This window comes from Phodopus roborovskii, unplaced genomic scaffold (assembly GCF_943737965.1).
Source record: "Phodopus roborovskii unplaced genomic scaffold, PHOROB, whole genome shotgun sequence".
Classification (NCBI taxonomy): Eukaryota; Metazoa; Chordata; class Mammalia; order Rodentia; family Cricetidae; genus Phodopus; species Phodopus roborovskii.
The window spans coordinates 89,908-102,532 of NW_026125410.1; the positions used below are offsets into that span (position 1 = coordinate 89,908).

The 12,625-nt window shown below is 38.5% G+C and overlaps 1 protein-coding gene across 1 annotated transcript in view; it reads left to right on the plus strand.

Moving 5' to 3' along the window:
• Nucleotides 1–12,625, plus strand: part of LOC127215285 (integrin alpha-8) — a gene marked incomplete at its 5' end in the record, with an annotated part of 131,197 nt that overhangs the window by 75,315 nt on the left and 43,257 nt on the right. Inside the window, 3 exons of the mRNA XM_051175660.1 lie at nucleotides 716–808; nucleotides 5,622–5,701; nucleotides 8,753–8,833. Coding sequence (XP_051031617.1) covers nucleotides 716–808; nucleotides 5,622–5,701; nucleotides 8,753–8,833 — 254 coding nt within the window. The remainder of the gene's footprint in view (nucleotides 1–715; nucleotides 809–5,621; nucleotides 5,702–8,752; nucleotides 8,834–12,625) is intronic.

A 12,625-nucleotide genomic window follows, 5' to 3' on the forward strand; every position in this document is an offset into this window, starting at 1 on the left:
CCGCACCCTCTTCTGGCCTTCAAAGCCACCCAAACATCTCTCACACATATACACACTCTCTCTCTTTCTCTTTCTCTCTCTCTCTCTCTCTCTCTCTCTCTCTCTCACGCACACACATACAATAATAAAACAAGTGTTTTTTCAAAAGAAGAAAGAAAATGCCATAATGAAACTTAGTCCTCCATATGCTAACCTAAAAAGTTAATTTTAAAAAAAATACATCTAAATATGTGAAGAATCTGACATAAAATCTAATGAAGGGGTCATCTTTAACTTCCTCTGTGATGTGTAGAAAGTTGGGTTAGAGGAAATTCCACTACAACTGGCCATGGAGACATACTAACTGTGCATTCCCACTGTTTAGCTTTTGTAGTAGTAATGTAATCAATAAATCTTTTTGTTCATAATTGATCACTTTTTGATATTACTGCTCTGAGTTAAACATTAAGATTAGTGAAAGTACACAATTTCTGCATACATACTGCTTGGGCCCTTTTACTCCTAAACAAAACATGAGTTTACACATTTTCCCTAGAAGTTTAAGTTGTCCTTTTTCCTCTTGAGCCAATGGTGTAGGACTGGATGAACTTTGTGCAGTGTGACCCACACAGGTGTTTGAAATCAAGGGGAGCTCTGAGGCCTCCCATGTTGCATGCAGCAGGGTGTAACTCATTCTGCCCCTGAACTCCACAATGTTGTTCTTTTCCTGTTGTAGGGACTGAGGCCACGGAGCTGTGAGTACAAGATGGAAAACGTGACCAGGATGGTGGTGTGTGACCTTGGGAACCCGATGGCGACTGGAACAAATGTAAGAGAATACCAGCAGTCTTTCCTGTTTCTCCGGCTAATTGAGTTTTACAGAGGACCAGTGGAAAACTCCCCAATTAGCACCCAGCAAACAGCAGCTAAAACAGATTGCCCAGGAAATGACCAGCATATATGGTTTAGCATGTTGACCTACATGGAGTGACAATGGTGGCTCAAAACCACAAAAAGATCTTTACTTTCACACACTTTCTATATAGACATTACACATTATATCTCGTAGTCACAGAAAGTCAGTGACATGTGCACCTCAGATTTCTGCCTTTGATGTTTTTCTTTTAATTCTAATATAGATTCTATTTTAAAACTACAATGTTAAGTTAAAAAAAAATGCTTGAAAATAAACTACTTAGGAAGGCTAAGAATGTAGCTTATTGATAGAATGCCTGCCTAGGACACACAAAGCCCTGGGGTTCCATCACCAGTACCATGTAAACCAATCAGGAATGGAGTCCCATGCCTGCAATGCCAGCACTCATGAGTGGACAGAAGAAGCAGAAATTCAAGACCACCCCCAAGCTACAGTGACACTCTCTGGGGATGGGGAGGGGGTAATTTTAAGATATGTTAGGGAAGAAAAGAACTTTCCAATATGCCAACCATATGATTACAGTATTTGCATGTTTAAAAGAGTAATACTCTTGTTTGTAAATGATCTTTACCAGGTCTATGTTTGAACAGTAGGGGTAGAGAGGCAGTTCAGCAGTAAGAGTTCTGTTTTTTTCCAAAGGATTAGAGTTCAATTTCCAGTACCGGCATGGAGTAACTCACAACCAATTTATAACCATAGCTCCAGAGAGTCCCACAGCCTCTTCTGACCTCCATGAACACCAGTACACATGTGATATGCACATATACACAAACAAATTAGCAAATCAAACAATCAATTTTAAAAAAAATATATTTTAAAAGTAATACAAAGATCACAGCTGTGAAAGGAAGATAAACCGAGCAATGATTTTCGTGAGAGGATAGGCATTGACTCAGGACAAATTGTAGGCAAGAAAGTTATTTTATCTAACTACAGTTTAGCTGCCCAACAACAACACCTCATAAGAAATATATCAGTAGCAATTTTGAAGCCCTGGAACAAATTATGAAATCTGAAAGCATTACACAATTAAATCGCATTAAAGAGAACTTACAAAATCCTCTACTTAAAATTAGGTGTTTTTGTCACTGTTGAAATGTTCTGTTTGGAAAGAACTTTGTGAAAACATGATTGCATAGGTTTATCTGGGTAACACCTTCCTGGTGGACTCTAAACAACCATGCTCCTCTGCCATCCTTTAAAGGCAGCTCTGGAGTCACTGTTACCTATCCTATGCATCCCTGGGGAGGGTCCAGATTATATTTCAAAGGTGCTGATAACTCTTCTAGCAAATCAACCTTTTATGCCAGTGTTTCACAAACTTAACTAAGCATCTGCAACTTTTTCTTAAATAATAGCTCCTCCCAGTTTATACTCCAGGGTAATGTAAATTCAGATAATAGTTTTACTCCTTTGCATTACTGCGTTGCACTGACCTTGGTTCTCTAAAAAATGTGGCTAAGTGGAGTCATGTAAAATTACTTCTTGTATTAAAAAATTAACTCACTAACATAAACATTTTAATTCAAGTCAGATTCCTGTAACAGAGTATGGATGTTTCTCGTGGACTGATGTCCTCTGTGTTCCAAGCCCATTACTAGACAATAACTACTTTAATGTTATCTTATTGCATCTCACCTATTTTTTAGACAAGGACACTCTGGCCTGGAAAAGTTAAACACATTGCCTGAAGTCACACCAATGACGAAAGGCAGAACCAGGATTCCAACCAAGCCTGACCACAAAGCCCATGTCCGATCTATCTGGTGGGAAGTACTTGAGTGAAATCTAATGAGCAGCAGACGGATGTTAAAAAGAAGATATTAAAGATAGAATGGGGAATTTGACCATTATAATCCTCTTAGTTAGAAACTAGCAATTGTTTTTGTAAGGAAATAAATGCAACCACTCAATGTAATATAAAGATATTTACCTAAAAGACAAGAAGAAACTAGTTTGACATGAGGGTACCAACGCTCGTGTCTACAGGTTCACTGATTCTTAGTCAATATTAAGAGTGTTAAATCTAGACTGCAGATGGTCTAAAAGCAGCAATAACTGTGACTAATGCTGAACTAAACACTGGCCACAAGTGCCATGCTGAGAAAAGACCACCAGTGCCCTACCAAGAAAAGGATGGAAATAGCAGTGTGGTCTGAACTATAGAAGTGTTTATGTGAGAGGCTATCAATCCATTTTACCAGCAAATAATCTTGAGAAGGCAGGAAAGTAAATTGTTTAGATTCATTTATCTCCAGGTCCCTAGTAGAAGAAAGCTAATAGGTTTCTTATCTTGCCCTTTAATGCCCTCAAACACATCAAATTTTATTGCATTCTGTTTTGGTATAAAACATGTTGATTCACTCACTCTTCATTTTGTACTTTAAAAAACACTCCCCATCCAAGGGTTGGAGCAAACTGCAGATGGAAATGCAGTCCTAGTATTTAAAAAGATTCAAATAAATAAATCACCAGGAATATTCATCCTGGGCCCAATATTTAAAATAAAAAGTTTTCAATTGACTTTAATTTCAATTTAAACTTGTCAGCTCAGTAATCAGAAGTCTGACTTCTAATTTTTAAAGAGAACACTTGTTTATATGTAGATGTCATGGTGATATAAAATAGTTTTTATATGCTAACAAGGTATATAGCTTGTAAATTTCTCCAAAAAAAAAAGCAAGACAGATGAGCCAAAATATTTTAGTTAGTATTTTGTAGTGCATATTTTAGTTAATATATATGACTACTTTTAAATTTTATTTATGTGTATGGGCATATGTTAGAGAGTATATGCCACATGTTCAAGATTGTTCACAGGGACTAGGCAAGAAAGAGCAGCAAGGACTATTAACAGCTATATCATCATCTCTCCAGCTGCTGCCTGTGATGCTCACCAATAGGAAACTGTAATGCTTAGTGTGTCTTCACTTTATATGGATTGTTCTGTAATGAGGGCCAACCTCAGGCAGATTTCATCACAATACAGGGAGACGTCTATGACTGCACACGTGCACAAGAACACACTACACTCATTCTTTCAACAGTTTTTATTATACCCTTCTTGATGTACTGCCAGAAGCCTGCTACTTAGAAAATGTCTGATAAGATAATACAGAAACATATCATCCCTATGTAACAGGACACTTGATATTAGCAACATTGTAGGCTGTATGAGAGAGAAGAGAACCATAATGCAGAAGGAGGATGAGAAGGAAAACATACCTGTCTTAGGCCACGACAGCAGACAATTCATTACCTCTCTTCCCTGAGTTATGAAGCCTGAGTTTTCCAAAATTCTTGAAGTAGAAAAGCAAGGCAAAGTAAAAATTAAAAAGCTCCCAAACAAGAGAGAAGAGCTTATGCAGAGGTCCAACAGAAAACACACAGTTGAAATCAATTCCTCACTGGTGCATGAAGCATTGCACATACTTTATAATCAAGACTCATGTGCTCTCCTGAGCCAGGTGCTTTGAGACAAGCCTGAAACCAAGTGCTGGGGAGACAGACACAAAAAGATTCCTGGTGATGAGGTGGGGAGCTAGAGAAAGGGAGGTCCAATGTCAACTCCTAGCTTCTACATGCACCTGCACATTCATACACACACACACACACACACACACACACACACACACACACACACACACACACACATATTCACAAAAAGATGCTAATGCATATAGCCTAAACGCATCCGGTAAGGACCATGGGAAGGAGGAGTCATGATAAATTAAGTTATTGCTTCTGATTTAAGTAACATTGGCTTTGGTTGCTGGCTTTTTTCTCATAATGCAATAGCTGTGAGGGCTGATTCTGGAATCTCCCTTACAGGGACTGAAATTCCAGCTCTGCCCTTTATTTGTTCTGTATCTGGAACAGGCCCCTTGGTGGCTCTAATCCTCAGATAGCTATTGGATTAGATGGTGTCAACATAAGTGTCCCTACTTCAAAGAGGTTGTGGTTCCCTGAGACAAGGCAAGCAAGGCACAGAACAGTGTTTGGATGACCATGTAGCACCATCATGTACACAGATGGTGTCACTGTGCATGTATTGACTGTCATTTCCACTTCCTCATCTAGGTTCCCCAGGAGCTTCCTCATCTCCATTTAAAAATCTATTGGAAAATAAAGGAGGACAAAGGAATCCACATAACCATAACCCCAACCTGACTGCAACATAGTCTCCTGGAATATTTCCTTACAGTACACTCCTGCTGTTCTTAAACATATAGTAATTTTGCTTGTGTGGACTTTCCAAAGCATAGCTGACATACATGGCACACAGAGCTCTGTAACCTCCATTCTTGGTTGAGCATCATTGTATTAGTAGTATCACCTGCATTATGGCATTGGCATCACAGCTGTGATCTCTACAATTACACCCACATTCATCAAACAGAAGCCTCACAGTTCTCTAAATCTTATTTGTGTTGTTAGAAGTTTTGCATCAGGGAGATAGCAGAAGAGAGGCAACAAGGCTAAATAAAGAGAGCCAAAGTGCCTATTGAACCCAGTCTTCTGGACCCTGCGGTCTCTTGTGTATACAGATTTCCCTTTACCTCCCAGACATCCAGAGCAGGAGATAAAAGGCTGTGGTGATGGTTGGAGTAGGGGTGGAGAATGACTAAGGTGGTACTGTCACACTGCGTATAGGGCCCTCCTGTGGAAACCTTTGTGACCCATGTGTGTTGTGTTTTGCTTTTAGTTTTCTCTGGGCCTCCGATTTGCTGTCCCTCGTCTTGAGAAAACAAATACAAGCATTAACTTCGATCTTCAAGTCAGAAGGTTAGACTTTTAAGTGCTTACTTTGTTGACATCCCTCATGAATGAAGAGATGCATGGTGAAATATGCACCTTGTTGCCAAGTGCCTGCAAGTTAAAAATTCCCTTAGAATTAGAATCTAGACTCTCACTTCCCCATTCTTCTTCATTGTTCTCAATTGTTTCACCTTCTTTGTTATTTTGTATTTTGAAAGAGATTAAGACTATCATGTAAAATAAATTTTTGTATTGAACAGCTCCCAACCCCTGTTAATTTACCTCTGCTTTTCCTCCTTCTGAACACAGGACTCTTGTACTATACTGTACTGTACTATATAGAGTTAGGCACTAAACCTAACCTTGCTCTGCACTCAGCAGGCAGTCATCTAATTCCTGGGGGAAATATGGAAAAAAATAGATCTTGCAAGTGAAATGTTGTCATCTCCTAAATGTTCAAGAAGGACTTGGACTCTGGCTAGTGTGAGTGGCAGTTCTGTGGTGGATTAACTTGACTTAACACCGTGTAGGGACCAGGTCCTTCTCTAGCAACCCTGAGCCATGCAGACAGCTACCTACCTGTTCTATGAATAACCTATCCATGGATCTGGGCCATGATTTTGCCCTTTCATTGTCTATTCTGTTTGCTCCTTTGTGGCCAGAAATATTTCATCAGCAGGAAGACCTACAGACCATGCACACCCAGGTTTCCCCATTGTAATAGAATCAATTTAATGGTTCTAGACACATGTTAAAAGAAAATGGAATGGATGCAATATTATATAATTAATATATAACACAGAATAATTATCTTGTACATGAAATATACATTAAGAAATATGAATCTAATGAGATGTCATGCCAAATGGATTCCTTTTGCAGTCGAGCATTTAAAAAACTTTGAAAAAGTGCTATAACTGTGCATATGGTTGTAGAGTTGGTTTGTATTACTTGGTTATCAAATACTTTGTACTTTACCTTAATATCTTGTAAGACAAAGAGACATTAGAGTACAATAAATTTTATAATTACTCTGTGTGATAGAATATTTTCTTAATAGTTACATCAACTAAAGACTTGAGGAAAAATCTTAGGATAAGAATGTAATTGATCAAATCTAAATGTGTCACCTGCCTCTTCTCCCCGCCCCCACCCAAAGCTTTTATCAGCTTTCTAGAAGAAGGAAGCCTTCTAATTGTCCCAGAGGCTCCTTTCTCACCTTAATCAGCTTCTTGGTTATAATTAGCTTAGTTAGCTTCTCACCTTCTTGAATGTATTTTTCTGGCAAATCTTAGGACATTCAGATTTTATCCATATTAGTGATGGGATTGAAACAACTGATTCTCCTGCAATAATTCATTTGATCTAAAGATTATTAAACCAATTCTCTTCACATCCACCAAAATATATATTTCCCCAAAGATTCCTGTGGTCCCCAATTCTTTCATTTTTAAAAATCCTTTTATTACCAAGTTTTAAATCTTAAAGTGAAGGCACAGATGTCACCTTAAATAAAAACCTGATGTCCCATGTCGTGGCACATACATACACACATATAAATGAATAAATAAAATAAATGTGATAAAACAATCAATATATCCTCTTATAGCCTGATGTTAAACTCAAGTCCAAAGACAACTTTCAGTAGTTGAATGTTTGAATGACCTGTTTTAAAGGGGGGAAAATAAGTACTTCCCCCTAGATGTGGTAACAGTAAAATTAGTGATTGGAGATTGGGCTTTAACTTTGAGGTAGAAGTCCCTGTGAACTCCAGCAAAAGCTTAGCAGGGTAAGTCCCCATCATAGAATGAGCCTGACCTTTGCCAGTTTACATCTTTACCAGTATTTTTAGTTTAAGTTGCCTTATCAGTAAATATAACCAACCAGGACTTTTCAAAAGCATTCTAAAACAACCCTGTCTTCTCTGGTTGGAAGCAGGATTTTATCCACTCCTTTCCCAAGCTCTCACTGAGCATCAGAACACTAGCAAATCTACCCTGTTGCCATCTTCACAGTGAAAGCTTGCCCACAGAATCCAAACAGCACTCACAAGGACCACAAGACAGGGTTTCTCTTCTTACAAACTCAGTTACAACCACCACCTGAAGTGGTAGTTCCACATCTGACTTTGAAGAAAGCACAGTGTGGTGGCAGCTGCATCCAAGGCCCAGGCACGGCTTGAGCCTCTTGGGAGTTCTATTTAATTTCCCTTATAAACCCTGAATGGTTAACATGTATGCGTTTTACAAAGCTCAATTTCACAATCGATAATCATATTTGCTTGAGGGAAAAACAGCAAACTTAAATTTTGCTGTCACATTCAAAGAAGAATTATGAAACTCATCCTCTCTAAGACTCTTGAAGCATTTCAAAAGCACCCAAGTCCTCTGACCTGCCTGCTCAAGCAATTGTATGCAATACCCAGCTTTCTGTGCCTCTCAATACCGTAGCTGGGCTTCCAATTCCCCTTGTTCCTTGCCATGGACGACCCATGAATATGAAATGACTGTAAACACTTATTTTATATATGAATATTAACTTATAAATATAATTTAAAACTTATTTAAATATTAATATCAACTTAAGAAATAAACCACAAAGAAGATAAAATTGCAAACAAAACAACATATGGTGTTATGTGCTGTAGAGCCAAGCCCAAAAGCTTTTTCAGTTATGTGTTGCTCTGGATCATTAATGCCAGTCTCTGCTTTATTAGCATGGGAAATCTGGAGTTAACTGAGCTGTCATTTCCTATCTAAATGTCTAGGGAAGCGAAAGAATTAGTCTGAGGTAGAAGCAGGAAAACAAATGCAATTCAGTGCCACTTTGGTTTATTCTAACTGAAAATTATTGGTTTCTTTTCATCTCCATTGTATTTTCAAATGAGGCACCACCCCAGGGACAGTTGATTGGTTCCTGTGGATCCCAGAAGCTCTTAGCATCTCCCTGGACAAATGGTTATTATTTTCTTGAATAAATACCATGGTTTTTCCAAGTGATGAAACTGGGAGTGTGGTACAGAATGTTTCTCATGATTGTGAGACTGGATACTGAAATCATGTCACCACTCTGTTTTAGCTCCAACAAGGACAATCCAGACAGCAATTTTGTGAGTCTGCAAATCAACATCACTGCTGTTGCTCAAGTAGAAATAAGAGGGTAAGTGGCTAATCATTAAGTTTAGCTTTTCATGGAAAGACTTAAGATGTAGCACTAGACAGAAATACATACAAGATGGCATTAGGCCATCAGTAAGCAGAATAAACCTTGTATGATAATTAAGTCTAAGGGTATAGAAACAAGAGGTGACTTAGTTACCCAGACCAAGACTTTAGTAACCAAACTAGAAATACCGCTAATGAGAAACTAATCAATAGATGTATGATTGCCTGAAAGAAAGTCCTCATTTTTACAATAATTATGTTAAAAAGGCAGTCATTTAACCTCACCCCATCTCATTGTGAGTTTAATAAACTGTTAGCACAGACATGAGGGTCAATGGCTCTATGTTCTCTACCCTGTTCTTCCCAATCATCCTATTCTTTGACTAAGGGACCAATAAGGGAAGAGGGGAGGTTGAAGGTCAAGGAAGTCCCTTGCATGGTGGAGAATGAAACTGGACCGTAGAAGTTCTTTTCTTACATACATGTGGTTTTTATTGATTTTGTTATTGCAATCCTGCTTTCTTGATCAATAACTTAGCTAAAAGTGTCAATGGGTATTTTAAACCAAATAAACATTGTCTCCGGGACCCTGCTTGCCTCCCTTTCTCACAGTTATTAACTGGTGCTCACTATTCCAGGACAACTGTGGCTCTCTGCATGCCAAACCAGTTCACTTTGCTGATTCCCTCAATGTACAAGTCAGGGGTTATGGCCACACAGAAAACACTGAAAGCTAAAATATAAATACAATCTGTCTCCAAAACTCACCCCCACAAATGATGACTGTAACCCTCCAATGAAATAGTCTTTTGAATCTTATCCTATGACCTTATGAATAGATGCTGCTGTGATTTTTTTATTCACATAAATGCTTGTGAAATTTGCCCATCCTAAGTACCCATGATTGTAATTCATCAGTTTATTGATACAAGAGTGTTATGGTGTAAAATAATGCCATAACCCACCTATTCTATGGAAGTTTGGTGCTTCTCACACCCCTAATTTTTAGAACATTTTATGTACAATGTGGAAGAATTTTAGCAAGAAATGTGTTTTTAAAAAGTGGGATTTCAAGGTCAGATAAATGTGCTACTCATTTTAGTGACTGATAACAAAGTTATTTTTACCAAATCCCATTCCCAGAAGAAGTGGATGAGAGTCCCCAGGGTACTATATAATCAACTAGCTCTCAGGGTGCTCCATCTTAAATTCTAAGCCTGCTGGTTGGGTGAGAAGTAGTACATGTCTGAGGTTCTAACATACAGTTCTCTAATTCCTAAGTGAAACTGAAGTACTTTTTACATTTTTGTAATTTTGTTTTTCCTATCAAGGGAAATTTGTGTACATATTTCTACTCAAATAATTGCTTTTTTTTTCAAACAGAGGTTTTTTTTTAACAATTATCTTGCAGGATGTGCTGTGGAGCTCAGATTAGAATTGGTGGGGGTCAGTTCTCTCCTAGTATGTGGGATCGAACTCAAGTCATTACACACTTTCATCCACTAGCTGCCCCATAGGAATTCATTTGTGATCACAAATGCAAACATTAGGCTATCAGGCATCCTGTACAAATATTTTCATAGCATGTTGTAAATGCATACTCTGGAGAGCCCAGTTTGTTTGTAGGATACCTTGAGACCATGGTAAATAACTCCTTTGGGTCCTTTCTTGATAGCCCTTCTCCCACTCCCATATCCTGGCACCTTGATCTGTGTTCTGTCACTTTATTTTTGCTTTTCCCAGAAAGTCATAGAGTGAGCTCTTTCAGAACAATCTGCCTTCTAATTGGCATAATAAATTTGAAAAATATCCATGTTATTGGTGAGAATATACCATTGTATGGCCACCCAATGAATGATTAATTCCCCTATTTGGTGACCATATAGGTTGTTTCCGTTTTGTGCCAATTAAAGATAAAGCTGTTATGGGTATTCACATACAAGTCTTTGTTGAAACAGTTGTTTTCACAAATGGAGCTACTGAGTTATAACTGCTTTGCAGATGTGCTGAAGGGCTGAGCCATGCTCTTTGTGCATTCCCATTAGCAATGCAAGAGAGTTCCATGTTTCCCATCCCTGCCAGCATGTGAGATATACTACCCACACACACATGCATGCACACACACACATACACACATGCACAACGCACACATGCACATGCATATGCACATAATCTAATATAATAAATGTGGTTTTTAGAGTCCATTTGCTCAATGACTATACTGTATATCCCTTCCAGGGTTCTTTGTCACTAGTCTATCCTTTTTTCATGAAGTATCTACTTCAATGTTTTATCCATCTACTATTAAACTGTCTTGTTGCTGAGTTGTAAAATCCTTACATGACCTGGGTAGGAAATCACTTGACATGTATCTGGGCTTGAAATAATTTATCCTTGTGTGAGGTATGTGGCTCTACATTTTCTTAATAATGTTGTTTAAAGAATAAAAATTATTTATTAACCGATTTTGTTATGATTTGTGTGTTTTGTGTCCTCTCTGGATAATGGTTGTCTCTCTGAAGTCACAGCAAGCTTTATCCTTTTCTTTCCCCATTGTTAAGTTTACCCTCAGATTTACAATTTTCTTTGTGGCTGGTGTGAGGTAAGGCATTTCACTTGTGAATATCCGTTTCTACCTGACCTGTTTGTTGAAAAGCTCACTGTCTCGCCCATGTCGTTGCTGTGGCACTTTTTAAACAAATCGTTTGTTCAAATGTAAGGGTTTAGTCCTAGGTGTTTTACTCCACTGTATAACAGGCATAGTAAGTTTTGAAAGGGAAGAAGACATCCTCATCTTTTGGCAAGCATGTAAGTTGCTGTGACATTTTGTTGATTTCCTAGAAATTATTTTATTGCATATTTATGTTGCCTGAGAACAAAAAATAGTTTTTGCTCTTACTTTCCAAACTGTATATGCATAAATTTAGCCAACTGCAATGTTAAGGGTCCCCCAAAAGAACAGCATCCTAGTTCATCTTTTATTGCCAACTTACCATAACCTTGTCTCCTGGGGAGAGGAGCCCTCTACTGAAGAAATGCCACAATCAAATTGGCTTGTGGCCACATCTATAAGTGGCTGATTGATGACTGATGTGGGAGGGCCCAGCCTCCCTAGACCCCGTAGATGTCAACACCATCCCTAGATACCTGGGCCTGGGCTGTATAAGGAATCTAGCTGAGCAGAGGCCTATGAGTTAGCCAGTAACAGTGCCCTTCCACAGTTACGGCTTCAGTTTCTCCTTGAGTTCTAGCCCTGACTTCCCTAGGTGAGGTCTGGCCTCTGCTTCCTCCAGGATAGAAGAGTACATAGAAACACATAAGCATACATGCACACCCCCCACACACACACACAATACCACAAATTAAATTCCTCTCATCAAGTTTATCTATGAGTACACTGGAAATGTCAAGTTAATTTCATACTTAGATGATGGCAACACTTAGCACTGCCTCTCTTGTCCCAGGAGCTGTCTGTCAGATACTTGATCATATCTGCCCCTGAGTCTGCCTCTACTTCCTGCAGGAACCAGGAGCAAAGGAATCTATACAGAAGGAACATATATAGAGTGACCACTGTTCTATGCAGACATCTTTAACCAGAAACTGTATTTCTTCCCAACTAGATATTGAATACATCACACAGGAGCCTATATATATATATATATATTTACACACACACACACACACACACACACACACACACACACACACACTTTCTTACTTTGAATTAAAGCAAGGATTATAACCTTCATGTCCAGAGAAACATACACGTACTGACAAAAAGTGG